At 53.4% G+C, this 27,053-nt stretch overlaps 1 protein-coding gene across 1 annotated transcript in view; it reads left to right on the forward strand.

Moving 5' to 3' along the window:
• PLOD1 (procollagen-lysine,2-oxoglutarate 5-dioxygenase 1) overlaps positions 1-24,320 on the forward strand; it is a 29,581-nt gene extending 5,261 nt beyond the window's left edge. Inside the window, exons 2-19 of the mRNA XM_006076764.4 lie at positions 3,375-3,466; positions 3,627-3,757; positions 4,784-4,947; positions 6,072-6,184; positions 7,926-7,989; positions 8,939-9,036; positions 10,342-10,443; positions 10,998-11,129; positions 13,011-13,132; positions 15,025-15,129; positions 15,942-16,067; positions 16,370-16,511; positions 17,433-17,546; positions 18,513-18,578; positions 19,213-19,317; positions 20,767-20,913; positions 21,693-21,818; positions 23,428-24,320. Coding sequence (XP_006076826.1) covers positions 3,375-3,466; positions 3,627-3,757; positions 4,784-4,947; positions 6,072-6,184; positions 7,926-7,989; positions 8,939-9,036; positions 10,342-10,443; positions 10,998-11,129; positions 13,011-13,132; positions 15,025-15,129; positions 15,942-16,067; positions 16,370-16,511; positions 17,433-17,546; positions 18,513-18,578; positions 19,213-19,317; positions 20,767-20,913; positions 21,693-21,818; positions 23,428-23,583 — 2,105 coding nt within the window. The 3' untranslated portion in view covers positions 23,584-24,320. The remainder of the gene's footprint in view (positions 1-3,374; positions 3,467-3,626; positions 3,758-4,783; positions 4,948-6,071; positions 6,185-7,925; positions 7,990-8,938; positions 9,037-10,341; positions 10,444-10,997; positions 11,130-13,010; positions 13,133-15,024; positions 15,130-15,941; positions 16,068-16,369; positions 16,512-17,432; positions 17,547-18,512; positions 18,579-19,212; positions 19,318-20,766; positions 20,914-21,692; positions 21,819-23,427) is intronic.
• Positions 24,321-27,053: the final 2,733 nt, after the last annotated feature.

Consider the following 27,053-nt stretch of genomic DNA (forward strand, 5'->3'; position numbering starts at 1 on the left):
AGCCTCCCAGGCCCTGCATTGGAGCCTAGAGTCAGAAGACCAGGGGATGGGTGGAACCAGAGGTTTCTAAACGTGGCTGACATCAGAAATCACCAGGGAAGTGGAGGATGAATCCAATCCAGCCTCCTGGCTCCATCTCAGATTGCTGGTCCTGGGACCCAGGAGTGTGGATTTCACAACCTCCTTTGTGATGCTAATATGCAGGCAGGTTTGGGACCCCCTGTATTGGGCGATCATGGCCAGGAGAGTGGACATTGTGTTGCCCAAGGAATATAGGATTTGTAAGGTCCCCTTGCAAGACCCTGGCAAGGAAAACTGAGCAGAGACAGGCTGGGCAGGTGGAAGGGGGCATATGGGGAGGGCCTGGCTGGACCGTCTCTTTAGATGGAGACGGATGCCTGACCACAATCCAGGCCTGAGCAGGGCATGCAGAGTTAAGATAGGGGCCTTTAGAGCCCGATGTCTGCGTCCACATCATCATGCTGCCTTGGGCAGGTTACTGTGTCTGAGTCTTCCCCCCGCCCCGCCTCCTGCCGCCTGACTTCAGGAGCCCTTGCCAGTAGAGAATCCAGAATCTCACATAGATGCACACACTGGCTTTTTCCATCCATGAAATGTGACACTCTTCCTGTCCCCAGCAGTCCCTGCTGTCGACCAGAAGGCCTCAGAGCTGAGGCTTTGGCTCTGCTTGCCTGGGGGCAGAATTAACCATCCAGACAGGAGTTGAGGGGAATCCTTCCCCTGAGTGTGAGCCACACCCCTTTTCTCTGGACCCCAGGGTCAGATGGTGAGGCCTCCCCTCTCCACACCTGCCTAGTGAATCCACCCTTTTCTGCCCCAGGTCTCCGGACCCACCCTCAGTGGATTCTTGCCAATCTTGGCCTGGCTGCCTGGAGCCAACCCCCTGCTCTGGGACCAGCTGCCTGGTCCCAGAGCAGGGGGCTCAGCCAGCTTTGCCCTTTGTTCTTTTAGCCAAGGCTCCTCCTGACTTCTTGGGGAGGTCAGGGTGGGAGGGCTTGACCTACCTGTGCTGGCCTGGCCACTTGGAGTGGCCATAAAAGTGCTAGGTCCTGGACCCCAGGGAAACAAGACTCACCCAGTGAATCAATGATGAGTGCTGCAGATGATGGAGTCCTGCCTCTGAGGGCAGGAGAGAGGTCAAGAGAAATCCAAGAAGGCTTCATAGAGGTGGAGGAAGGGAAGAAGTGTCACTGGCCCTGAGATTGGGAGGAAGGTTAGAGAAGAGAAAGCCCTGGCAGGAGGGAGGTGCCCAGCAAGGTGAGGAGCAGGGCCTGCTTGGTGGAGGGAATGAGGACGTCAAAGGCCAGTGGGCAGGGGCCCTGAATGCCAGAGTAAGGCGTTTGCCTCTCAGTGATCAGCACCAAGAGTAGCTCTTAGTGTATGCCAGCATTCCAACAAGGATATTCCAGGCCTGGAAGTGAAATGGGCTTCCCTGGTAGCTCAGACGGTAAAGAATCCGCCTGCAATGCAGGAGACCTGGGTTTGATCCCTGGATTGGAAAGATTCCCTGGAGGAGGGCATGGTAACCCACTCCAGTATTCTTGCCTGGGGAATCCCTATGGATAAAGGGGTCTAGGCTACAGTCCATGGGGTCACAAAGAGTCAGACATGACTGAGCGTGTGAAAGTGAATAAAGTGCTCATGACTGAGCACAGAAAGTGAAAAACGTGAAAGCGTTGGTCTCTCAGTCATGTCTGACTCTTTGGGTCCCCATGGACTGTGGCCCGCCAGGCTCCTCCGTCCATGAAGAATTCTCCAGTCAAGAATACTGGAGTGGGTAGCCATTCCCTTCTCCAGGGGATCTGTGCAACCCAGGGATTGAACCCAGGTCTCCTGTATTGCAGGTGGATTCTTTACTGTCTGAACCACCAGAGCCTGATCTCATTTAATTAGTCTAGCAGCCCTGGGAAGCAGGTACGGTTATTACCCCTGTTTTACAAGGGGGAAACTGCAGCTCAGAAGGCTAAGGACTTGCCCAGGGTCACGCAGTTGGTAAGGAAAAGAGCCAGGAGCCTAGCCAAGGCAGCTACAGAGTTGTTTTTTTTTTTTTTTTTCCCAACCAGAGATTCAACCTGAGCCTCAGCAGTGAAAGCCCAGACTCCTAACCACTAGTACACCAGGGAACTCCCAGAGCCTTTACTTGCCAGAGAATGCAGTCTCAAAGTATGGTCTGGGAATGGTTTGTCCAGGGCTCCCAGAGACAGCATGTGGGAGAGTTTCCAGCAGGTTCTGTTGTAGAGATAAAGCCACCCTGCAGAGTCCAGAGTGGTTCCTTGTTAAAAAGGTAGCATAAGTAAGTTCATTTATATCACTTTTTAGATTCCACATATAAGGAATGCCATAGAATATTTTTTCCTTCTCTGTCTGACTTACTTCAGAAAGAGACTCGTAGACTTAGAGAACGAACTTATAGTTGCTGGGGGTAAGGATGGGAGGAAGGGATAGGGAGTTTGGGATGGACATATACCCACTGCTCTATTTAAAATGGATAACAAACAAGGACCTACTGTATAGCACAGGGAACTCTGTTCAGTGTTGTGTGGCAGCCTGGGGGAGAGGAGTCTGGGGGAGAATGGATATGTACGGCTGAGTCCCTTTGCTGTCCACCTGAAACTATCACAACCTTGTTAATCAATTATGCGCTCAGTCATGCCTGACTCTTTGCGGCCCCATGGCCTGTAGCTTGCCAGGCTCCTCTGCCCATGGAATTTTCCAAGCAAGAATACTGGAATGGGGTGCCATTTCCTATTCCAGGATAATTGGTTATACTCCAATACAAAATTTTAAAAAGTTTTTTTTTTTTTTTTTTTAAAAAGGTAGCATAGCCACTCTTGGCCAAAGGTCAGGATTTTAAGTGAATTTCTACTGCAGGCCAACTCTTCTTGTTTCTCACGGTGTTGGGAGAATCCAAGGCCAAGTGAGGCTCAACACAAAAATGTGTTGAGATCAATTAGCAATGTCTGCCCTGAGTGCAGGCTGGGAGAGTGGAGGTTATTCCCAGGCTGATGTCTGACAGTGGCCAGAGAGGTCCTCCTGGTGTTCAACACTCAGAGCGAATCCTTTCTTCTGCCCCCAAATCCAGAGACCCAGTCCCACAATGCAAGGTGCAGACGCCTCTGCCCTGGGCGCTTCCTGCCATGGTCAGTCGCCAGATGGACGGAGACCCAGGTCATGTCCCACCTCTGACATTAACCTGATGAGTGATCTTAGGCGTGCCCCTTCCTCCCTGGGCCCTTGTCTGTGATGGGTTGACGTGAAGATACATCCCGTGAGATTTGACACATCCCTTTGGGCACAGTTACCCACTCCTGACGTCACCTCTCTTCATCCTCCATTCCCTTCTCTGTCCCTAGACAACCTTTTGGTCCTCACTGTGGCCACGAAGGAGACCGAGGGGTTCCGACGCTTTAAGCGCTCAGCTCAGTTCTTCAACTACAAGATCCAGGTAAGGGGCTCCCTGGGTGGGGGCAGAGACAGCCAAGGGGAGGTGCTGGACAGATAGAAGTCAAGATGCTTGGTCTGTCAGATGCCCAGGTGGGGCTGGAAATTGAGCTGGCCAGGTTTCTCTTTAGCAAAAGCCCATGTTAAGGGGCCTGTCTCTGCAGGCGCTGGGGCTGGGGGAGGACTGGCCTGGGGAGGCGATGTCGGCAGGCGGAGGGCTGAAGGTCCGGCTGCTGAAGAAAGCCCTGGAGAAGCACGCCGACAAGGAGAACCTGGTCATTCTCTTCACAGACAGGTAGGCATCTGAGAGGTAGAAGAATATTCTAGAATGAGGCCCTGCCGGGACATCAGGGATGAGGTGGGGATTACTCTAGCTAGGGTTGCCTACAGTTCTAAGGGATCTATGCACCCCAGAAAAGACCCATTTCCACTCTTGGTGAAAAGATGGGTGGGGGGACTTGCCCAGGTATGGTGAGCTATGCTTCTTTTAATGTATATATAATATATATAACTTTATATATTTGTTTTTGGTTGCACTGGGTCTTCATTGCTGTTTGCAGGCTTTTCTCTAGTTGTGATGAGCAGGGGCTACTCCCTGGTTGCATTTCACAGGGCTTCTCATTACGGTGGCTTCTCTTGTTGCTGAGCACAGGCTCTAGGGCTCTCGGGCTTCAGTAGTTGTGGTGTATGGGGCTCAGTTTTCTCTTTGGGCTTGGTAGTTTTGGCTCCTGGGCTCTAGAGCACAGGCTCAATAGTTGTGGCACGTGGACTTAGTTGCTCTGTCGCATGTGGAATCTTCCCGGACCAGGCCCGAACCTGTGTCTCCTGCATTGGTAGGTGGATTCTTTACCACTGAGCCATCAGGGAAGCCCGCTGAGCTATGCTTTGAGTGTGAAATGGTCACAGATTATGGGGACCATGTCTCTGCCCAGGGAGGGGGTGGAAACTTGATGGGCAGGGTCAAAGGTAACAGAGCTGATCTATTTACTAGATGTGGTGTAGGGCAGGCATGGGAGGAGGAAAGTGTTAGTCGCTCAGTCGTGTCTGACTCTGCAACCCCGTGGCCTGTAGCCCACCAGGCTCCTCTGTGCATGGGATTCTCCAGGCAAAGATACTGGAGTGGGTAGCCATTCCCTTTTCAAGGGGATCTTCCTGACCCAGGGATCGAACCTGGGACTCCTGCACTGCAGGCAGATTCTTTACCATCTGAGCCACCAGGGAATCCTGGGCTCCTCCTGCCTGTGCCCTCCTGAGCCCCTGCTCCCCTACCAACCCCATCTCCTCCCCGCCCTGCTCCATCTTTTCCCGGCTCTGGCCACAGCTATGATGTGGTGTTTGCCTCGGGGCCCCGAGAGCTCCTGAAGAAGTTCCGGCAGGCCAGGAGCCAGGTGGTCTTCTCGGCCGAGGAGCTCATCTACCCAGACCGCAGGCTGGAGGCCAAGTACCCGGTGGTGTCCGACGGCAAGAGGTTCCTGGGCTCTGGAGGTGAGGACCCCGGGTGCACAGTGTGTGGTGGACAGGGCAGGCTCCAGAGAGGTCCATCCCCTGCCTTGGGGAGGACCCCCAGGCTCGAAATCCCACAAGGCTATCGCAAGCTGCTGAATGCAGTGTCCTCAGAAGAACTCCTGAGTTTTTAACCTTTAAATCAGCTCCACTGCAGTCTTGCTTATCTCATTCAATAGCTCCCCTGATCTGCACAGGACAAAACAGGAGTCACCCCCAATTCCTCCCTCCCTCCCCCACCTTACCTTCAGCAGGTCACACCACTCCCACCCTGAGAGATCTCTGGAGTCTGCCCTCTCACGTCCACACCCCTGGCCACCGCCTCTCTGGGCTGCTGGCATGGGCAGTAGTCTCCTGACTGCTCTGCCAGCCTCTAGCCTCTCCCCTTCCAATCCATTCTCCATCCAGCACAAATGCGAGTCCACACATATTGCTCAGTGACTTCCCCTTGCACGGAGAATAAAACCCATTTTATTCTGGATTCCCCTGTCTAGCCACCAAGGGAGGATCCTCTCCAGCAACCTTGCTTCCCTATTGGCTGAGATAGCGCAGCCCAGATGGCCTGGCCCTGGCCCAGGGGTGGAGGTGTCCTCCTGGGCGGGGCCCTTTCCTGGCTGCCCACCTTCTTTTTCTCTTCCCCTCCCACCAGGCTTCACAGTAGCTAAGGAGCTATGTGGGCTTTTCCCTCTATCCCCTCCTGCACTGTGTGACCTCAGCTCAGCCTCTGCCCTTCTCTGGGTCAAGTTTCCTGGATAACTGTCGAAAAGGGGCTCCAAACCTATGCCCCACCAGCCCTTTACTCCTGGGCTTCAGTCTAACTCATTCATTCCCCACCTGTGTGCTGCCCAGGACCTGAACTGGTGCAGCTTAATGGACAACAGTGATTTTTCTCTCTGGGCTCAGTGGGAACTTGTCACCAAGTGGCATTAACAGATAGGCTGTTTCCAGCCTATAGACAGCACCTCCCCTCAATCCAGGAGGGCTTCTGAGAGGAGGCAGGGCTTATGAATAAAGAAGTGAAAGGTGGGTGAGAGGGAAGGCTGGGAGGAGGCCCCTGACTCAGAGGCCAGAAATTGAGTGTCTGTCTATATGTCCCCCACCCCCAGGCTTCATCGGTTATGCCCCCAACCTCAGCAAACTGGTGGCAGAGTGGGAAGGCCAGGACAGCGACAGCGACCAGCTCTTTTACACCAAGATCTTCTTGGACCCAGAGAAGAGGGTAAGCAGCAGTGGGTCGGGCTGTGAGATCTTGACACTGGATCCCCCAGACTGGGCTGCACTGGGAGCAGCCCCTGCCCCCCCAGACCTGACCCCCTGGGCTGGGCATTGACACCCCACTTACCTATTCTTCGATTCACTCATTTATTCAGCAGGTATTTTAAAAAACATTTTATTTATAGTATTTACCTTTTTTATTTTTGGCTGTCCTGAGTCTTTGTTGCTGGACCAGCTTTTCTCTAGTTGCAGAGAATGGGGGCTACTCTCCAGTTATGGTGCTCAGGCTTCTCATCGCAGTGGCTTCTCTTGTTGCAGAGTATGGCTTCCAGGGCACTCAGGCTTCAGTAGTTGCAGCAAGTGGGCTCAGTGGTTGCAGCTCCCGGGCTCTAGAGCACAGGCTCGATAGTTGTGGTGAACCTGCTTAGTTGCTCCATGGCCTGTGGAGTCTTCCTGGATCAGGGATCGAACCTGTGTCTCCTGCACTGGTAGGCAGATTCTTAACCACTGAGCTACCAGGGAAGCCCCAGCAGATGTTTACTGAGTTGTGTGTGAGACACTGTCAGGCGTAGGTAATGAACAAGACAGTTGGGGTTTCTGCCCTCCTGAACCTTCAAACCGGGGAGAGGAGGAATTTACAGCCTCATGGCAGGTGGTGAGGATGGTCATGAAAGGAACTGACAGCCTGAGCTGCCCCTGGCCCACCCAACTTGGAGGAGTTCTAAGGGACTGATGAGGTCTTGACTGGACCTGGGCCCCACAGGCCAGGCCTCTGAGCCTGTCTCAAGGCAGGGATCCTTGAGGGGAGTGGAGGTGGTAGACCCGAGCAGGTGTAGCCCCAAAGCCAGCCAGTGTCCTCTGGGCAGGCAGGAAAGTTAGGGAACTCTTGGGGTGAGGGTCAGTATTCCTGGATTCTGCCCTACACACCCCCTCAACCCCTATTTATGCTGTGCTGCGGGACAAAGGGTAAGTCACTTTCCCTCTCTGGGCCTCGATTTTTATTATCCATGAAATAATGAAGTGAAGCAGTTGGACTTGTGCAGTGGAAACTATGAACTTGATCTTTGTTGCCTCAGTCCTTCCTTCTCCTTCCCCTCTGCCTCCAGTGACGTTGCTAGTAGAAGCCTGTGGTCTAAAACGGTAGAGCTGCTCTCTGTGGGATGAAGGCTGAGCCTAGAGTGTCACTTGGCCTGACCTAGGGCTCCTTGAGACATAGTCGCATCTGCAAGCGGTAGCGTTATGTAGTGAACATGGACCTCAGGGCCAGGCTGCCCGTTTCCAATGCCAGTTACTAGCTGCGTGACCTTGAGCAAGTTATCCAACCTCTCTGTGCCTTGTTTTTAAATCTGTGAAATGCAACGATGATGATACTTTCTCCCAAGGATGTTCTGTGGATTAAATGAGTGTGCATGTAATACTTAGAATAGTGACTGGCGCACAGTTGAGTGCTAAACAAGCATCTGTTAGCACAACGGCTGTTGTTGAACCAGCTGTCCCCTTAGATTCCTTCCAGTTCAGAGAGTCCCTAGTTCTCGTGAATAAAGGTGCTAGAGCAGTAAATCCCAGGGGCTTGGCCACTGACTGGCCTTCCCAGGGCTCCCAGCTGCCCTGATGTGACAGGGCAAAGTGGATGGAGGGAGAGGAAGTGGCAGAAGTGGGAGGGCTGGCTCCCCACACTGGGTGCTGGAGCCCTGTCCACTGCCAGGACTTGTTCCTGGTGCAGTCCAATGCCCTCTTTCCTACAGGAGCAGATCAATATCACCCTGGACCACCGTTGCCGAATCTTCCAGAATTTGGATGGAGCCCTGGGTGAGCAGCCCCGACAGGGAGGGGGATCCTGAGAGGAGTGCTAAGGAGATGAGGATTCCAGCCAAGGAGGTTCCTCTCAGCTGTTGTGCTGGGATTTTGCCTATCTCATCCCCAGGTCCCCAGAGACCACCTGGATGTTCTCTGGGGGCAGAGCTCTGTCTCTTTGGGGATGAAGAAAGGAGGGCCAGGAAGTCAGTCCAGAGAGCCTGCGGGACACCAGGGTTCAGACTGGGAGGAGCTGGGTGATGCACTCAGTGGGTACCCCATCCCTGCCCTGCATCCCTGGTCCTTGGAGGTGAGCCTACTTCACCTCCTTCCCCTGCTCTCCCACCTCCCAAGTGAAGACTTCCTGAGCTGGGGGCAGGGAGTTGATGGATGACATGGGAAGCAGAGAGGCCGCTTGACCCTTGAAACCACAAATGCTCTTGGCCTGGTCCCAAGTCAGTGGCTGGTGATGACGTTGCTTTGCCACTATTTTGCTGGATGACCTCAGGCAAGACACATACACATACCCTCGGGCGTCTGTTTTCCCACCCTTAGAAAAGAGAAGTTGGACCAGATCGTTGATTGGTGATTTAATGGGGTAAATGGACCCCTTTGAGAATCTGAGGAGAGCTCTGGGTCCCATCCCAGCGAGGTGCAGAGACATCACACCCTTTGGTCTGTGGGTTCTGGGAGTTCATGAGCCTCGGTTAAGAAGCTGGGTCCAGACCGCTTCTTGGGTGGGTCAGGGGCTTGCACAGAGGGGCTCCCCTCACATGATCACTCACCACAAAAGGCCTCCATGCCGGGCATCTTCTCAGGCCTCTGGGAAAAGGCCCGTCTGCATTTTATAACTGTCAGACAGAGCAGTCCTACCTGCTGTCTTATGTGCAGACTGTCTGGGTTGGAGCCCAGAACTTGGCCTCTGGGCCTGATGCTGGACAGGTCTCTGTTTTCTGACCCACAGATGAGGTCGTGCTCAAGTTTGAAATGGGCCAAGTGAGAGCGAGGAACCTGGCCTACGACACCCTCCCAGTCCTGATTCATGGCAACGGGCCCACCAAGGTAGGGAGGGGCCCCAGCCCCAGGGGAGAGTCGTGGGGGGAGAGATCCAGAATCTGGGGTTGTGCTCTCACTGTGACCCCAAAGCTTCCCCTTGGGTTTGGGGCCACCTGTCTGGGACATGCTCACTGCCTCTGTCCTCACATCTGAGTTCAGGATGGTGCTGCCTCTCCGTACCGGCATGGGCAGTGATGCCCTGTCCATCTGTGCTGGACCACAGAGGAGGCACTGTCCCCATCCAGGCCCAGGCGGGGCTGCCTTGAGTCATCTGCACTCTGCCACCCCAGAGCAGACTTGTTCCTACATTCAACAAACATTGCATGTTTGCACCAAGGCGTGAGGCCTCGCCAGCCCTGAACAGGACAGAATGTTCCCTGTTCTCCCAGAGCTGCAGGAGGGGCGGGGTGCAGGCCAGCCTCCCCTGGCCCTTGAGGGACAGGCCCCTGGATCACAACTGGTTTCTAGGAGTGTGGTCCCCAACCACTCCTTCAGAATCAGGTGGATGGGAGGGGAAGGGGAGTGTGTTTAAATGCAGGTTTCCTGACGCCACCCAACTGCGTGTGTGCTTAGTCACTCAGTTGTGGCCCACTCATTGTGGCCCCACGGGCTGTAGCCTGCCAGGCTCCCCTGGCCACGGGATTTTCCAGGAAAGAATACCAGAGTGGGTTGCAATGCCCTCCTCCAGGGGATCTTCCCAACCCCCAGGGATTGAACCCACGTCTCTTATGTCTCCTGCATTGGCAGGTGGGTTCTTTACCACTAGTTCCACCCACCCAAGAGCTGCAGTTTTGAAATGTCTGCAGGGGGGGCGCCCAGGAATCTGCATTTTACAAGCTCCCAGGAGGTCCACAGGGCTTTCCAGGTGGCACTAGTGGTAAAGAACCTGTCTGCCAATGCAGAAGACGCAAGAGACGCGGCAGGTTCAGTCCCTAGGTTGGGATGATCCTCTGGAAGGAGGGCATGGCAACCCACTCTAGTATTGTTGCCTGGAGAATCCCATGGACAGAGGAGTCTGGCAGGCTACAGTCCATGGGGTTACAGAGTCAGACACGACTGAAGCAACTTAGCACACACAGGTGGTCACAGATGAAGCAGCACCAGAGTCTGTGTCCTCCCTCTGCCCTGCTCAGACCAGCTTTGGTCATCTCCAAGGGCGGATATACTCTCCAAGACCTGCCCCCAACAAAGCCACATTCCTGCCCTCTTTGGGAGGGCATAGGGCTGGGGTGCAGGCCCCCACTCCTTGGTGGTGGCTGGGGCAGGAGTGGGGCTGGCCTGGTTTCACTCATATCCCTCATCTCCCGACAGCTGCAGCTGAACTACTTGGGCAACTACATCCCGCGCTTCTGGACCTTCGAGACGGGGTGCGCCGTGTGTGACGAGGGCCTGCGCAGCCTCAAGGGCATCGGGGTGAGGCTGCTGGGCCCTGGGGCTCTGTCCTTGGAGTGGGAGAAGGGGAGGGGTTCTGGAAGAGACTCTGTCATCTCTGGTGGGCCCTAAAGCGGTCACCTTCCTCCTCGTCCTCACCCAGGCACCTCCTCCTGAAAGCCTTCTCAGATTGCACATGGCTCTGGCTTCCTGGGAAGCCTAAGTTCTGGTTTCTTCTGCCTGGTCCTTCAGGCGCCCTTGTAGCCCTCTACCCATCCCATGCACCTTACTCCTCGTTCATGGTCCATCTCAGACCTCATGCCAACCAAGCTCTCTGACCGTGTGCCGTCAACCTGTCCTGGCTAGAGTCTGGACTCACACTGCACCGGTCCCCTGTAGAGACAGCCTCCAGCTGCATCCCTGCTGGTCCCGTCCCCTGCCCCCTGTACACTCTGCTCGGAGCTCCTGCCCAGGCCCCTTTCCTGCTAAGTCCTGCAAAGCCTCTGACTTCTAGTCCCTCTGGCCATCCTCAGGGCTCAGCAGCCGCTCCATGGCTGGACATGGCTGGACTCTTGTGCCGCCCTCTCTCCCTGCAGGATGAAGCTCTGCCTAATGTTCTGGTTGGCGTGTTCATCGAACAGCCCACCCCGTTCCTGTCCCTGTTCTTCCAGCGGCTCCTGCGCCTCCACTACCCCCGAAAACGGTTGAGGCTTTTCATTCACAACCACGTGAGTAGCAGGCTCTCGGTGGGCTCACCATGTGGTTTGGGTCGAGGGTCCACCCTTGCAAGATGCCCTGAGGCCTCTGAGGAAGTGACCGAACCAGGGTTATCTGGGCCAGGTGGAAGTGGGCAGAGGCCTGTATTCCCAATCACTGGGTTGACTCTGGAGTCAGACTGGCAGTCAATATCGCTGCTTATATTAGCTGTGTGACCTTGGGCATCTTATTCAACCTCTCTGGGCTTCAGTTTTCTCATCTATTAGGTCTATTCAATAGGCATACTATTAGTGCTGGCCACATGGGATTAAACAAGTTGACCTCTGAAGCATGAAGACAAGCGCCTGATGAATAGGAAGCACATAGTAGGTGCTCTTAGCTGACGTCGTTATCATTATTTCCCTTCCTGCTCCAGTCAGTCTTTCATTCCTCCCTGCTTTTTTTTTTTTTGGCTAAGCTGCAGGACATGTGGGATCTTAGTTCCCCGACCAGGGATCAAACCTGTGTCCCATGCAGTGGAAGTGCTGAGTCTTAACCACTGGACTGCCAGGGGAGTCCCAGTCTTTCCTGATTTGATCTGGTGATAGTTAAATTGGTTTTCATTCCTTGAGTATAATACATTCTGAGGAGTCAAGGGGCACCTGAAGGCCTGCTACTTTGTGAATCCAGGCCTGGAATAAGTATTCTGAGCTCCCTGCCTCGCCAGCCTCTCCATTCCAGCAGGATAAAGTCACATCTCAGCTTTTGCTGAGAGAAGCCAAACATGCTCTTAAGTCTTGCCTGCTGTCAAAGCTCTTTGTCTTCCATAGAGTCTTAGCTGCCCTGTCTATAGTCACCCTCTTCCGAGACCTCGCGGCCCTGACTGTCTGCACCCCACCTCCAGGGACCTGTGGGCCCCAACTCAGCTCAGCTTGTCTGTCTCACAGACATTCAACTGTCCTTCCTGAAAACAGGAGGAGGTTGTAGACCCCTTCCTTGGGAGGCTCCCAGCTTCCCTGGAGTCATCAAACCTCATGCGCATAAATTGTGACTTTGTGTAGAAAAAGAGAATTGTCCCAGATGGTCTTTGAGGACCTACTGTGTGCTCTTGTCTGACTTGTCAACTCCTTGCAGTGACCCCATGGGGAGACAGGATTGCCCTCCCATTTTACAAGGGAGGGAACTGAAGCTGAGACAGGTGAAGTGACTTGTCCAAGGCCATGCAGCTCACTGGAGCAGATCCAGGCTTCGCTCCGAACCCTGGGTTTGTTTTTAAACACCCTGCTCTTCCTTTTTCCCCATGCAAGGGGCTCCAGGTATAAACTTTTTCCAAGTGCCGTTTGAACATTACCTGGAGCGTTTTATAGCAAACTCTGGGCCATACCTGGGACCAGCAGAACTGGTCATCAGTGACTGATGTGGGGCCTGTGGGGTGAGGGGCGCTGTTCTGGTGACAGAGGCTTTTAAGAGGCCTGTAGACCTGGTCTAGTCAGGGGAGGATGGTCAGAGGCTGGCTTCCCAGGTGGCACTGGTGGTAAAGAACCCACCTGCCAATGCAGGAGACATAAGAAATGTAGGTTCGATCTCTGGTTCGAGAGTATCGAGGAAATGGCAGCCCACTCCCGTATTCTTGCTTGGAGAATCCCATGCGTGGAGGAGCTTGGTGGCCTATAGTCCAGGGGTCACAAAGAGTCAGACACGACTGGAGTGACTTAGCATGCACGCACGGTCAGAGGCTGGCCAGGAAGGGCACTCCAGGCAGAAGGTCTGAGGATGGCAGAGTTCCAGGGAGCGAGTTCCAGCAAGTGGCTGGGGATGTGCCAGCAATAAGAGGGAGCAGCCTGGGGCAGCAGAAGACGCTGTGGTCCCAGGGGGTGGAGCCTCATCCTCAGCCTCCATCCCTTTGCCCCCAGGAGCAGCACCACAAGGCTCAGGTGGAGCAGTTCCTGGCAGAGCACGGCGACGAGTACCAGTCTGTGAAACTGGTGGGCCCCGAGGTGCGGGTGGCCAACGCAGACGCCAGGAACATGGGCGCGTGAGTTGAGGGTCGTGGCGGAGGGGCTGTGTAATCAGGAGCCCCGGGCGGGGAGACAGAGGTTCAGAAGGCTATGTGGTCTCCAGCAAGTCCTGCCTCTCCCTTGACCTTGGTGTTCTCATCTCTCAAATGGGGAAACCGTTGAGTCAACCTCAATGCTCCTGGGGAGGGCTGAGCAAAGGAGAAGCAAAGGAGAGACAGAGGAAGGACTGGAGGCCAGAGGAGATAAATGCTGACAATTGGAGAAACAGCCTCTGATTTTTTTCCTTTATCATGGAAATAAACAAGTTTAATTTGTGTTGACTATAAAAGAGTTAGAAAGTGCAGATCCAAGACTGGCAAACTCCTTATAAAGGACCAGCTAGTAAATCTATGTAAGTTGGCTTTGAGGGCTCTACTGTGACCACTCAGCCCGGCTATTAGAGCATGAATGAGCGTGGCTGAGCTCCAGTAACATTTTCTTTATCAGCACTGAAATTTGAAGTTCATATGATTTTCACATGACTTCTTTTGATTTTTGTTTTCCCCACCCATTTAGAAATGTGAAGCTGTTCTTACAGATTTGTGATTGCCACGGGGTGGGAGAGGGATGGACTGGGAGTTTGGGATTAGCAGATGCAAACTGTTATATAGAGAGAATGGAAAAACTGTGTAGCACAGGGAACTATATTCAATATCCTGTGATAAACCATGATAAAAAAGAATATGAAAAAAATGTACGTGTGTATATATATATATATATACAACTGAATCACTTGGCTGTATAGCAGAAATTAGCATTGTGAATCAACTATACGTCAATAAAGTAAATTTGAAAAAAGTGTTTGGGGATTCTGTTAGTGGTCCAGTGGTTAAGACTCCACACTTCCACTGCAGAGGGGCATGAGTTCAATCCCTGGTCAGGGAACTAAGATCCCGCATGGCGCATAGCACAGTCAAAAAAAAGAGAAAAGGGTCAAAACCCCAGGCAGTGGGCTAGATTTGCACTGTGCTCCATAGTTTGCTGAGCCTGGCACCAGTAAACAGAAAGAACATAGATTTTTAAGAAAATTTTAACTATTATTGATTTACAATATTGTGCTAGTTTCAGGTGTACAACCTCGGATTCTTTTCTATTAAAGGTTATTACAAGGTATTGAGTATCATTATCTTTCTGGCATCTGGCACCCAGTGCCCTGAAAGCCTTGGCACTGGGGAGAGCAGGCCCACAGCAGGTTCCTACACTGCTCGGTGCTATGGTGCCATTATTTACTGTGCTGGACAGTAAATCCTTGTTGTTTATTTTTTGTATATTAGTGTATATCTGTTAATCCCATACTCCTAATTTATCTCTTCTCCTTCCCCCTTTTCCACTTTAGTAACTGTATGTTTATTTTCTATGTCTGTGAGTCTATTTCTGTCTTGTAAATATGTTGGTTTGTGTTATTTTTTTAGATTCCACATGCAAGTGATATCATATGATATTTGTCTTTCTCTGTCTGACTGATTTTACTTAGTGTGAGATTTTTAAAGCGTTTGGTGTAGGTTGCCAGACTGTCCTCTGGAAAGGCAGAGCCGGTTTACCCATAGCACTGAGCAGTGTAGGGATCTGTCTGTGGGCCTGCTCTCCCCACTGCCCAGGTTTTCAGGGCACTGGCTGCCAGACGCTAGGCTCTGGGCCTTGTCTTGACAGCTTTGTAGTCCAGGGGTTGGGTCTCAGAGTCGGGAGGGACCTCGAGGCAGCTGGTGCCAGCCTGCAGCAGGGGTGACCTGAGCTCCCTAAGGACCCTTGGCTGGTACCTGGTGATGACAGATGTGGGCAGCGTTGGGGACTGCAGGTGCAGGGGTCCTGGGTGGTGGGGAGGCTGGCACCAGCACCCTGACCCCGATGACCCTGTGTTCCCTCCCCACAGGGACTTGTGCCGGCAGGACCGCGGCTGCACTTACTACTTCAGCGTGGATGCCGACGTGGCCCTGACTGAGCCCAAAACCCTGCGGCTGCTGATCGAGCAGAACAAGTGAGGCTGTGGGCTGGCCGCGGCTGGCTGGCAGGCAGGCCCTCAGAGCCAGGGCTCACAATGGCCCTGGACCCGAGTCTGGGCTTGGGGTGGTGGCCCCTCCCCTGCCTGTCTCCTCCTCCACATTGGCCTCACCTGTGACCCTGGGCTTTTCCCAGCCTGGCTATCTTGTCTTTACACGCACACACACACACATAATTTATTTATTTATTTTTAACTGTTCTGGTCTTCATTGGTGCACATGGGCCTTCTCTAGTTGCGCTGAGTGAGGGCTACTCTTTCTGCAGTGCACAGGCTTCTCATTGCAGTGGCTTCTCTTGTTGCAAAGCACAGGCTCTAGGCGCATGGGCTTCGGTAGTTGCACCCCGCAGCCTCAGTAGTTGTGACTCATGGGCTCTAGAGCACGGGCTCAGTAGTTGTGGTGCTCAGGCTTAGTCGCTCTGCGGCATATGGGACCTTCCTGGACCAGGGATCGAACCTGTGTCTCCTGCATTGGCAGGTGGATTTCTTATCCACTGTACTTCCAGGGAAGTCCTGGCTACCTTGATTTAGTCTAGGATGTTCTCCACCTCCTGGCTCCAAGCTCCAAGCTGTCCCACCCCCTACCCCCACCCCTCCTCCTCTGTGCCTTTCCTGGCTGTTCTATGAGGGGCGGGGGGCGCTGGCATCAGATGGGCCAGACCCCACCCCAGGCCCTACTCCAGGGAGGTCCTTGCGGGTTGAAGGCGTTCTCCCTCCCCTTCCCCACACCTTGACCTGCCCCAACGTCCCCTCGGGCAGAGGGACTCCCTCTGAGATGCTCCCTTCCCCAGGAACGTTATCACCCCATTGATGACCCGCCATGGGAGGCTGTGGTCGAACTTCTGGGGGGCACTGAGTGCAGATGGCTACTACGCCCGCTCCGAGGACTACGTGGACATCGTGCAGGGGCGGCGTGTGTGAGTACCTGCAGGATTGGGGGACACCCTCCTCTGTCTTCCGCCTGGCCTCGCCTCCCCCAGTATTCCTGTCCTTGTTGTGCTCAAATTCCTGCTGAACTGAAGCAAGGAAGACTGCAGTCAGACACACAGAAAGACTTCCTGACAATTATCCTGGGACCATGTGCCCAGAGTAGGGGAATCAAATCAGCACCATCCTGCCCTCCCAGCCTGTGACTTCCCCCTCGTCTGACTCCTGACCCCCAGCCTATGACTCCACACCATTGCCTGTGACCCCCTCCATCTTCCCTTCTCTCCCTTAGGGGTGTCTGGAATGTACCCTACATCTCAAACATCTACCTGATCAAGGGAAGCGCCCTGCGGGCTGAGTTGCAGGAGACAGACCTGTTCCACCACAGCAAGCTGGACCCCGACATGGCCTTCTGTGCCAACATCCGGCAGCAGGTTAGCTGGGCTGGGCAGTCAGAAGAGGCCCCATTGGTGGGGAAGACAAGTTACCTTGTTCCCATGGGCCCTGTGGCTTCTGAGATCCCAGCAGGACTGCTTACAGGCTGCCAGGCCCTGGTGGGGGCACTTGGGGCCCCAGGCATGAGGGCTGCCCCTCGGGGTCTGTAGGATCATTTTAGTAGACCCAGTTATCCCACTATCTTTCTCTTTTTTAAAACGTGTGTTTATTTATTTGTGGCTGTGCTGGGTCTTCATTGCTGTGCGGGCTTTCCTCTAGATGCAGTGAGCAGGGGCCGCTCTCTGGTTGCAGTGCCTGGTCTTCTCATTGCAATGGCCTCTCTTCTCGTGGCTCCCGGGCTCTGGAGCACAGGCTCAATAGTTGTGGCGCACAGGCTTCGTGGCTCCATGGCCTGTGGGATTGTCCCGGACCAGGGATTGAACCCACGTCTCCTGCATTGGCAGGTGGATTCTTTACCACTGAGCCACCAGGGAAGCCCTACACAATCTCTTTTATGTACATTTTGACAGAGCCCAGAGAAAACTGAACTTTCCACCTTTTCTCCAAGTAATATGCCCAAGAGATGCCCTTACTGTTTCCCTGTGCCCCACTCGATACTATTTTGTGGTTATTTTTTTTTTTAAATGTGACAGCGGGATGATGTTTTCCTTGTGCCCACAACTCACTCCAGGATCAGAACTCCATCCTTTTCTTTTGCACGCTCATTCTTTCACTCCTGTTCAGTCCTCCAGGAAGTCTTCCTTGATTGCCTCAGCCCTTGGGCACTTGGGAAATGGAGTGACCCACACTGGGTTGTGAATTTAAATATGGTGGGTAGAGGAGGCTTCAGTTTTGCCCACCCCAGGGGTGGGGTGTGCAGGAGAAGGGAGGCTGTCTTCCATCCGGCCTCTTCTCCCCAGGATGTGTTCATGTTCCTGACCAACCGGCACTCCTTTGGCCACCTGCTCTCCCTGGACAGCTACCAGACCACCCACCTCCACAACGACCTCTGGGAGGTGTTCAGCAACCCCGAGGTGAGGCCCCGGGTGGGTGGGCAGGCTTGGGAACAAAAGGGACCTCTGTGATCCTGTGACCTGAGGCACCTCCCTCCCAGAGCCTGACCTTGGCTGGGCTGGGACCCCGTGGTCCCCTCTGGCTCCCTCCACCCCAGAGGGCTTGTCAGGCAGGATTCCAGTGTGGAGAGGAGAGTGTCTCTCGAGGCAGCGCCATCTGGTGGAGGAGGGACCTGGAGTTAGAGGCTGAGGTTTGTGGTCCATCAGCTGTGACAGCTAAGCCTGTCCGCCTTTGGGGCCTTGGTTATCTTTTTTTTCCAGGCAAGGCTTTACTGGGGCCCCTTCTGCAGCAGTGGGGAGTGAGAACTAACATCAGGCTCCCTTGCTCACTCTCTCCCTGAGGAGGGGTGAGCGTGTTCCCTGTATAGGGTGAGAGTTGGGTTGTGTCCAGGGGTCTGGGCGGAGCAGTAGCTTAGGTGTTTTGCCCTCTGGTGTTGAGTGCAGGGGGCATGCTCAGTACCCTGATTTTGCTCTTGGCTCTTGAGAAGTGGCAGTGGAGGTTGTTTAGTCCTTCCGTTATCTTTTGTCCAGAATCTATGGGGCCTCAGTTATCTCAGCTCTAAAATGGGCATGCTATCCCAGCCTGCCTCACCTCTGAGGCTGCTGTGCTGATCAGAGGAGGAGGAAGTCCTGACAGCATCACTAGATGTTGAAGCCTGTGGCTGATGTGGGCACAGGCACATACCTGCAGGGGGACCTATACACGCACACTCACATGCAAACATGGACTCCATGGACATACTTGTGCGCCCAAACAGCTCACGTGACCCAGCGGGCTTGGCGCATACAGGCTCCCCCACTCCCATCCCCACTGCTCCCACACCCCACCATGCCTGGGGGGCAGAACCCCCTCTTGGAACAGCCCATGCAGGTGAGTCCCAGCTGGCTCAGGCTGGCCCGAGGACCCAGCTCCCCCTCTCCCCACAGGACTGGAAGGAGAAATACATCCACGAGAACTACACCAAGGCCTTGGCGGGGAAGATGGTGGAGATGGTAAGGCCCCAGCGCACTCTGTGAACAAAGCTGCTGGATTTACACCCTGCAGCGGCTGCAGGGGACAGACGGCAGAGCAACAAGACCAGCTGACCTGGGGGAGGAGCAGGAGTCCCCTTCCTGTGCTCTGGTGTTGCGTGGGGCAAGGGAACGCGCAGTGGGGTGCCCCTGCATCTTGCTGGCACTTTGTAGCTGGAGTCTTCGGGGGTGGAGGGGCCTGAGGCATCTTCCCTGGCCAGAGCAGGAAAGAAGAAAATGTCCCCAATTGTGGTCTCAGCTGTGGACTGTGGGCCTAGAATGAGAAACAGATGCTTCCTTCTCTGCTTCTCCTGGACTCTGTGGGCCTCTGCTCCCTGGATCTGCATGTTCCTTTCCAGGCTTAGGCAGCTCTGTGACCTTGGCTGAGAAGGGCCAGCTCTGAGCTCTGGTTCCTCCTCCCTTCAGCAGCCTGCTGAGCTCCTGTTCCCTGGGGACACTTGTGGAGACACGGAGGGCTCACAGACTGGGGTTTGGGACTGACATAGGCCACATGAGGGGCCTTGCCTGCAGTGGGGTCTGCAGAGGGCCGTGGGGGCAGCGGGAGGACGAAGTGATGCTTCTCTGGACCCTGTGACTGAATCCCCGCCCTCCTCAGCCTTGCCCGGACGTCTACTGGTTCCCCATCTTCACGGAGACGGCCTGTGATGAGCTGGTGGAAGAGATGGAGCACTACGGCCAGTGGTCCCTGGGAGATAACAAGGTGGGGGTCCAGATGCCTGGACTGCGATGGTGGGATGCTGCCCCTTCCCCATGCCTGCCCTCGGGGCTCTTTTCTTGACAAGCTAGCCAACCTCTCTGGGACTCCTGGAGATGGGGGCATTAGCAGGGGTGCCTGCAGACACTTAGGAGTAGAGGGAGTGAGAAATGGGATGGAATGTCGGTCTTCAAGTTGCCATTGCTGCTGGGTGACTTAGAGCTGCCTTTGTCTTGAATTGCTAGGTTTCCAGTTCCTGGTGTGTCATTAGAATGATTTATCTTCCTTCCCCAGATTGGGCATGGAGATGGGGAGGAATGAGATAATGTGGGATGCAGAAGGATTTGGAAGCGACAGCAGTGTTAAGATCACCAGACACCAGTGTTAAGAAGCAAGGGGCATGGTGCATGTGACAGGCTATGCCTTCCCTGAACGAGGAATTCATACCTGCAAGCCTCTTAGAAAGTTCAGGAACCATTTTTAAAGGCACATGAACCCCTGGGCCTATATGCCGCTGGGACCAGCTAACATCTGGGCTAGCAGCAGGACTAAGCATGGTTCATGGTTCTGCCCAACTGACATACTTGGTGCCAGAGCTCATCTCTAGAACCCAGTAACTCAAATAGCCCACATGTGGGGTCTGGTGAACTCTTGTGCTCCAGTGACCCAGCCAGCACTGGGGCTCTAGTACCCCAGCTAACCTGTGGCCTCTGCGTTGGTTTTCTGTGCTGTGTAACAAATCACCACAAAGCTTATCAGCTTAAAACAATACCCATTTGTTATCTCCCAGTCTCTGTGGGTTGGGAGTCCGGCTCAGCGTCTCACAAGGCTGCAGTCCTGGTGTCAGCCGGGACTGGGCTCCCATCTGAAGCTTGGGGTCCTTTTCCAGGCTCATGTGACAGAACTCACATCCTTGCAGCTGCATCATTTCAGGCAGCTTGCTGTATCTGGGCCAGCAGGACACAAAATCTCTGTCTTCCAGACCCTTCTTGAAGGCCCACCTGAGATGATCTTCCTCTGGATGAACCCAAAGGCAGTAGACATTACATTAATTACATCTCCTGAATCCCTTCAGTTTTGTACTGTAACCTAACCTTACCCCATCAGGTTCACAGGTCAAAGGGAGGGAATTTAGGCAGACCATGTACACCAGGGGGGCTTCCTGGGTGACTCAGGGGTAAAGAATCCACCTGCCATGCTGAAGACACAGGAGACATCAAGGGTTCTATCCCTGGGTTGGGAAGATCCCTTGGAGGAGGGCATGCAGCCCACTTCAGTATTCTTGCCTGGAAAATCCCAAGGACAGAGGAGCCTGGCAGGCTACAGTCCATGGGGTCACACAGAGTCAGACATGACTGAAACACGCACTACACCAGGGAGCTGGAATTTCATGGTGTGTGTTAGGGGGTTGGATCTTAGAATTCTGCTTACCAAATTCTCCTTGGTCACGTCTAGGACAACCGCATCCAGGGTGGCTACGAAAACGTGCCAACCATCGACATCCACATGAACCAGATCAACTTTGAGCGGGAGTGGCACAAGTTCCTGGTGGAGTACATCGCCCCCATGACGGAGAAACTCTACCCAGGCTACTACACCAGGGTGGGCGCGCCTGGGGTGCAACCGGGATGAGGGTGTGGGGTGGAGTGGTTGGGGGAGGGGAGGAAGGCGTTCCAGGCTTGGGGGAGAGTTTACTGAATATTTAGTCTCCAGGAGTGGCGTCTCCTCCCTTCAGGGGTGAGGCTAGGCCCCCGGAAGGTGGGGCCTCGGGAGGCGGGGTCCCGGGAGGCGGATGCTGTGGGTGGGGCCTCGGGAGTCATCTAGTTGGTAAGGGGAGGCCACTGTGCCTCCAGCCAGGACTCACTTCTTTGCATCCTTCTCTGTGTACTTAAATCCTGCTCCAGAGGCTCCTATAAGCCCGTGTTAGCTGGCTGGCATGCGCATTCCTTTAGCTCCCTCCCTCGTGTGTCTGGCTGCCTCTTTTGACTTTTGCCCTCCTTCACTCAGTCACCTCCTCCTTGTTTACCCTGGTTTTCTCCAAACACCTGCTCAGAGTGTGCCAGGGCCTTGCCCCCAAGGAATCACCAGCCAGAAAGAGTCATGAGGGTTACGTTCATTTCCTCTCTTCTCTTCATCTCCTCCTGCTCTTCCTTCCTCCCTCCACGTCCTCCCTTTCTTTACTTTTCCTTCCCTTCCACCCCATATTTTAATTGAGAACCTTGTCTGTGCCAGACACTGGAGAATACAGCATAAGCAGATCTGCTGTCTTGGTCGACTTTGCAGCGATTGGATGAGGGGTCCCTTCTGTGCACCCCTGCCTCTCCCAGCATTTGGGGGCCTCTCTCTAACTCCAGTTCTCTTGTCCCGCTTCCCTGGCGCAGGCCCAATTCGACCTGGCCTTTGTCGTCCGCTACAAGCCCGATGAGCAGCCCTCGCTGGTGCCACACCACGACGCCTCCACCTTCACCATCAACATTGCCCTGAACCGGGTTGGAGTGGATTATGAGGTGAGCAGGGGGCACCTTGGGCCAGGGCCGGGCCAGGGCCAGGGCTGACGGGAGTAAGCAGCTCACAGAGTGGCCAGTCAGGGTATTCCAGTGCCAGAGAACCCTAGAGAGAAGGTGCCTGGTGCGTGGAGACGGCTTCTTAGAAGAGGTGGGCTCAGAGCACAATTTGGTTGGGGGGAGAAAGCTTTAGATACAACAGAGCAAGGATTCGGGATGTCTGGGGGCCAGACTGGCTGGGCTTGGGTCCTACCTCCCTCTCACCATGTGTAACATGTAACCAGGTACGTTTCTTAGCATTTCCCTCATATCTTAGATGGGAAAACCTAGAGGACCCCTCTGTAGAATTGTGAGAATTAAATGAGCTCATCCAGGTAATTGCTTATGTGAAGCCATAATAAGTAATCAAGGAAAATAATAGCTATTAGTAATAAAAGGTTTAGGGTTTTCATCCCTCTTGAAATAAGAGGGCAGCTTTGGGAATGGCAGGACAAGATTAGAGTAGGTGTGGGGCACAGGCTTGTGACCAGAGGGGAGGATGGGGAAACCAGGAAGACATGAGAGTGTGAAGGGAGTAGTTGGGGGCCTCAGGACCCCAAGGAAGGGCCTCTAGGTGTGATCAGCTAGGGAGACAGCCATTTATTCACCATTTACTCCTTAAGCTGCTATTTTCTTTTAAGAGTCTTTGTGGAATTTGTTACAATATTGTTTTTGCTTTATGTTTTGTTTTTTTTTTTTTTTTTGGCCATGAGGTATGTGGGAACTTAGTTCCCTAACCAGGAATCTAACTCACATCCTCTGCGTTGGACAGCAAAGCCTTAACCGCTAGACCGCAGGGGAAGTCCCAAGTTACTATTTATAAAAGCTTCTAGGGACTCAGCCCTGGGCAGGCATTGTGAAGGACACCCATAAAACACCTATCATTTTTTTGAGAGTTTACAATATATCAGGGGTTTTCATAGGGGACAGTGTTCCCCTCTCAGCAGACACTGGCGATAACTGAAGACATTTTCAGTTGTCACAACTGTGAGGGTACTATTGGCATCTCTTGGGTAGAAGCCAGGGGTACCCAGGACAGCTCCCCCATAAGAAAGATTATCTGGCCCATGTGATGATAACTGTACAGCAGTGTAAATGTACTTATTATCATTGTATACTTGAGAATGATTATGATGGTAAAGTTTATGTTATGTGTATTTGCCACAATTAAAAAATAATTATCTGACCCAACATGTCCATAGTGCTAAGGTTGAGAAACCCAGCCCTAAGCTAGCTCTTACTTGTATCTTCTCATTTAATTCTCACAACTCTGTACAGTTTAATGTCCATTTTCCAGAAGGGCAAACTGAGGTTCAGGTTGGTCACAGGGTCACTGCCCAGTGCTGCCTGCCTCCAAGGCCAGTGCTTCTGATTCCTTGCTCTTTGCTGAGTGTCTTCCTTAGGCAGCTCATGGCTGTCGCTCCACAGGGCATCCCCAGGCAGGCTGTACTGAGGGGCCCCTTGGCTGTGATAGCTCAGATGGGAGAATGGGGGTGGGGGTGGGGGGAGAGCCCGGTGTCCCGTTGGGGAACTGGCACTTCCTGTTGGGGAATTGACACTTCCTGTCTCGCAGGGCGGGGGCTGTCGGTTCCTGCGCTACAACTGCTCCATCCGAGCCCCACGGAAGGGCTGGACCCTGATGCACCCCGGGCGACTCACGCACTACCACGAGGGGCTCCCCACCACCAAAGGCACCCGCTATATCGCAGTCTCCTTCGTCGATCCCTAACTGGCTGGGAGCGGCCACCACAGACCTTTTCCTCTTGGTCAACAACCACTGCCCAGCAGCCTCCGGCACCTCGGGGCCCAGGGAATGGGATCCAGCCTCCAGGCTCTTGACCTCTCACTGCTTTTGAGCCACCTTCGGAGAGACGGGGCCGCAGGCCAGACAGAGGCAGAGCATAGCTCCTTGGCTGGGACCTTCCTGGTGCTCTGGATGTCTTCCAGGGAAAAACTGTTCACTTTCACTGCTTTGTAGCAACTGGTCTTTTCTCACCCATCTTCCTGAAAAACCCAGTCCCACTTCCTCTGTTTCTTCCAGGGGGCAGTGCTTGAGCACAACAGGGGCTGACCCAGCTGCCCAGAGAGACTCGAGGGGTGAGAAGTCACACCCCAGAGCTTCTCCCCAGCAGAGCTGCAGCCTCAGGGGCCTTCTGCTCCAGGGTTGATACTGAGACCTGGGTCAGACTCAAGTCCCCACATGACCGTGGGACTGCAGCAGCCCCATCCTCCTGGCTCCTATCATGGGAGCAGAACGCTGTCCCTTGGAGATGGTGACTCAGAAAACCTCCTGGGAGACAGGAAGTGCATGGATGTCGCAGCTCCATCCTCTGCTTGACCTTTGCTGGGGGTGGGGCAGAGCAGGGAGTGGTGTATCTGCACACTACACTGTGTCATCCTGTCCTGGATGCCTCTGGAGAGAGGGACAGACAGAAACAGCATTCCTATTAAAGGTCATTCAAACCACTGAGTGGGAGATGCTGGGGTAGGTGGGTGTGCACGTGTCAGGGCGGGTGTCTGCAGGGAGAGGTTTTAATAGTGAGGAAGGCTGGCTGTGTCAGCAGATTGGGTGACTTGTTTCTCACACCAAGTCACATGTGGTCTCTGTCTCATTTGTATATTTCATAAACCCTCCATGTGAGCCAGGCCCTGCTACCTGGGGCGCATGGTGTCATCTCCCAAGATCCAAACCAGGTGTCACTCTCCTCCGAAGCCTTTGCTGACCACCCTTCCTGCGCACATGAACATCAGGGAACAGAGAGCTTCTGGTGGTCCTGCCACACCCTGGGCGGATTTGTAGCATCCGTAACACGTCAAGGCATTTATTAATGCTGTGAAGTGTTAGTTGCTCAGTTGTGTCTGACTCTTTGTGACCCCACGGACTGGAGCCTCTGTCCATGGGATTCTCCAGGCAAGAATGCTGGAGTGGGTAGCCAGTCCCTTCTCCAGGGGATCTTGACCCAGGGATTCAATCTGGGTCTCTCGCATTGCAGGCAGATTCTTTACTGCCTGAGCTACCAGGGAAGCCCATTTATTAATAAGTGCCAGTCTCTGTCCACCCCTGCTGTGGTCTGGCCATCATGCATGTCAGGCACTCAGCATGCAGTCTTCTGGGGTGGGGTCTAGCATTGCCTTTTTATAGATGAGGAAATGCAGGCTTGGAGAGGCCAAGTAATTGACCTAAAGTCACAGAAGTAAGTGGTAAGGATGGGGATTTGAATATGATTTCAGTAGAAATCTGGTCCCTGCCCCACCCCCACCTTCTAGGTACCCTGTAGTCACAGATGGGGACAGAAAAAAACCAAAATGCAGTTCACTGTGAACCCAGGGTGATAAATGTCACAATGGCTGTAAGAACTGTGGGGAGCTTAGTTTTTCTAGGTGATTTTTGCCCCCCAAGGGCCATTTGGCAATGTCTAAAGGGATTTGAGGTGGTCACAACCTGGGAAGGGGGTTGGAATGCTGCTGGCAGTAGTAGGTCGGGGCCAGGAATGATCCTAGACATCCTACAAGACATCCTGGCTGCCAACAGAGACTTGACCCCAATACCAGTGGTGCTGAGACTGAGAAGCCTGCTGGTGGTGCTTTAGTTGTTAAGTCATGTCCGACTCTTGAGACCCCATGGACTGTAGTCTGCCAGGCTCCTCTGTCCATGGGATTCTCCAGGCAAGAATACAGGAGTGGGTTGCCATTTCATTCTCCAAGATATCTTCCCAATCCAGGGATCGAACCTGGGTTTCCTGCATTGCAAGCAGATTCCTTACCGACTGAGCCACGGGGAAGCCAACAAGCCTGCTAGCAGATGCCATTTAAGCTGGGCCTTGGAGGGGGAGGAGGTTTCCAATAGGTAGAGACATTCTCCAGGTCAGGAGATGGAGCTGTCAAGGCATAGGTGGGACTGAGAAGCAGGTTGGCTGGTATGGGTGATGTGAAGGGGATCAGATTGCAAAACCCATCTTCTGTGGCTAAGAAGAGTTGGACTTTATTTAGTTGGAATCATTCAGGGGTTTTTCATATGTGTCCTAAGGAGATAGTTTTTTTTTTAATTAAAAAGTTGAAGTATAATTCATTTACATTTTTCAGGTATACAGCAAAGTGATTCCATTATATATACTTCTCCACTATAGGCTATTGGGCTTCCCTGGTGGCTCAGTGATAAAGAATCTGCCTACCAAGCAGGAGACATAGGTTTGATCCCTAGGTTGGGAAGATCCTCTGGAGAAGAAAATGGCAACCCACTCCAGTATTCCTGCCTGGGAAATCCCATGGACAAAGGAGCGTAGGGTCACAAAAGAGTCAGACATGACTTAGTGACTGAACAACAACAACAGATTATTACAAGATATTGAATATAGTTCCCTGTGCTTTACAGTCAGTCCTTGTATAAAACAATAGTTGTGTTATCTGTTAATCCCAAATCCCTAATTTATCCCTTCTCTCTAAAAATAAGTTTTTGTTTTTAAAATAACCCATGGTGAAAGGGCTTCCCAGGTGGCGCTAGTGGTAAAGAACCCGCCTGTCAATGCAGGAGACCTAAGAGATGGGAGTACAATCCCTGGGTCAGGAAGATCCCCCTGGAGAAGGGAATAGCAGCCACTCCAGTATTCTTGCCTGGAGAATCCCATGGACAGAGGAGTCTGGCAGGCTACAGTTTATAGGGTTGCAAAGAGTCAGACATGACTGAAGCAACTGAGCATGCATGCAGTTCATGCACTGTGAATTCAAACAGTGCAAATCTTAATCTCTTTCCCACCTCTGACCCCCAGATTTCTAGTTCTCCCCAGAAGTGACATGTCTATTCAGTTTCTTGGGTGTCCTTTGTGAACTGGTCTGTGCTATACAAGTGTGTGTCTTAGGGTTGCTTTTAAGTGTTAACCTTTTTCCAATGCCAAATGCAATTCATGTCCACTGTGGAAATGTCCGTCAAAATAGAAATAGGTAATGTGGAAGAGATGTCCTGCAATTGTACCCCACCCCTGCCCTGTGCCCCCACAATCACACCATCAGCCAAGTTGAGGGAGTCTGGTCATTGGAGGCCTCAGAGCTTGATGCAATGCTTCAGAGAGAAAGTAGGGTGCTGGTTGGAGGCTCATGCTAGAAGGCTGGGGAAGGATTCCAAGGCTTCTGCAGTGGCTCAAGCAAGTGACCAGCACCTCGGCCAGAGCTCCAGGAAGGAATGGACAGGACAGATGCTTAGGA

This window comes from Bubalus bubalis, chromosome 5, assembly GCF_019923935.1.
Source record: "Bubalus bubalis isolate 160015118507 breed Murrah chromosome 5, NDDB_SH_1, whole genome shotgun sequence".
NCBI classification, from domain to species: Eukaryota; Metazoa; Chordata; class Mammalia; order Artiodactyla; family Bovidae; genus Bubalus; species Bubalus bubalis.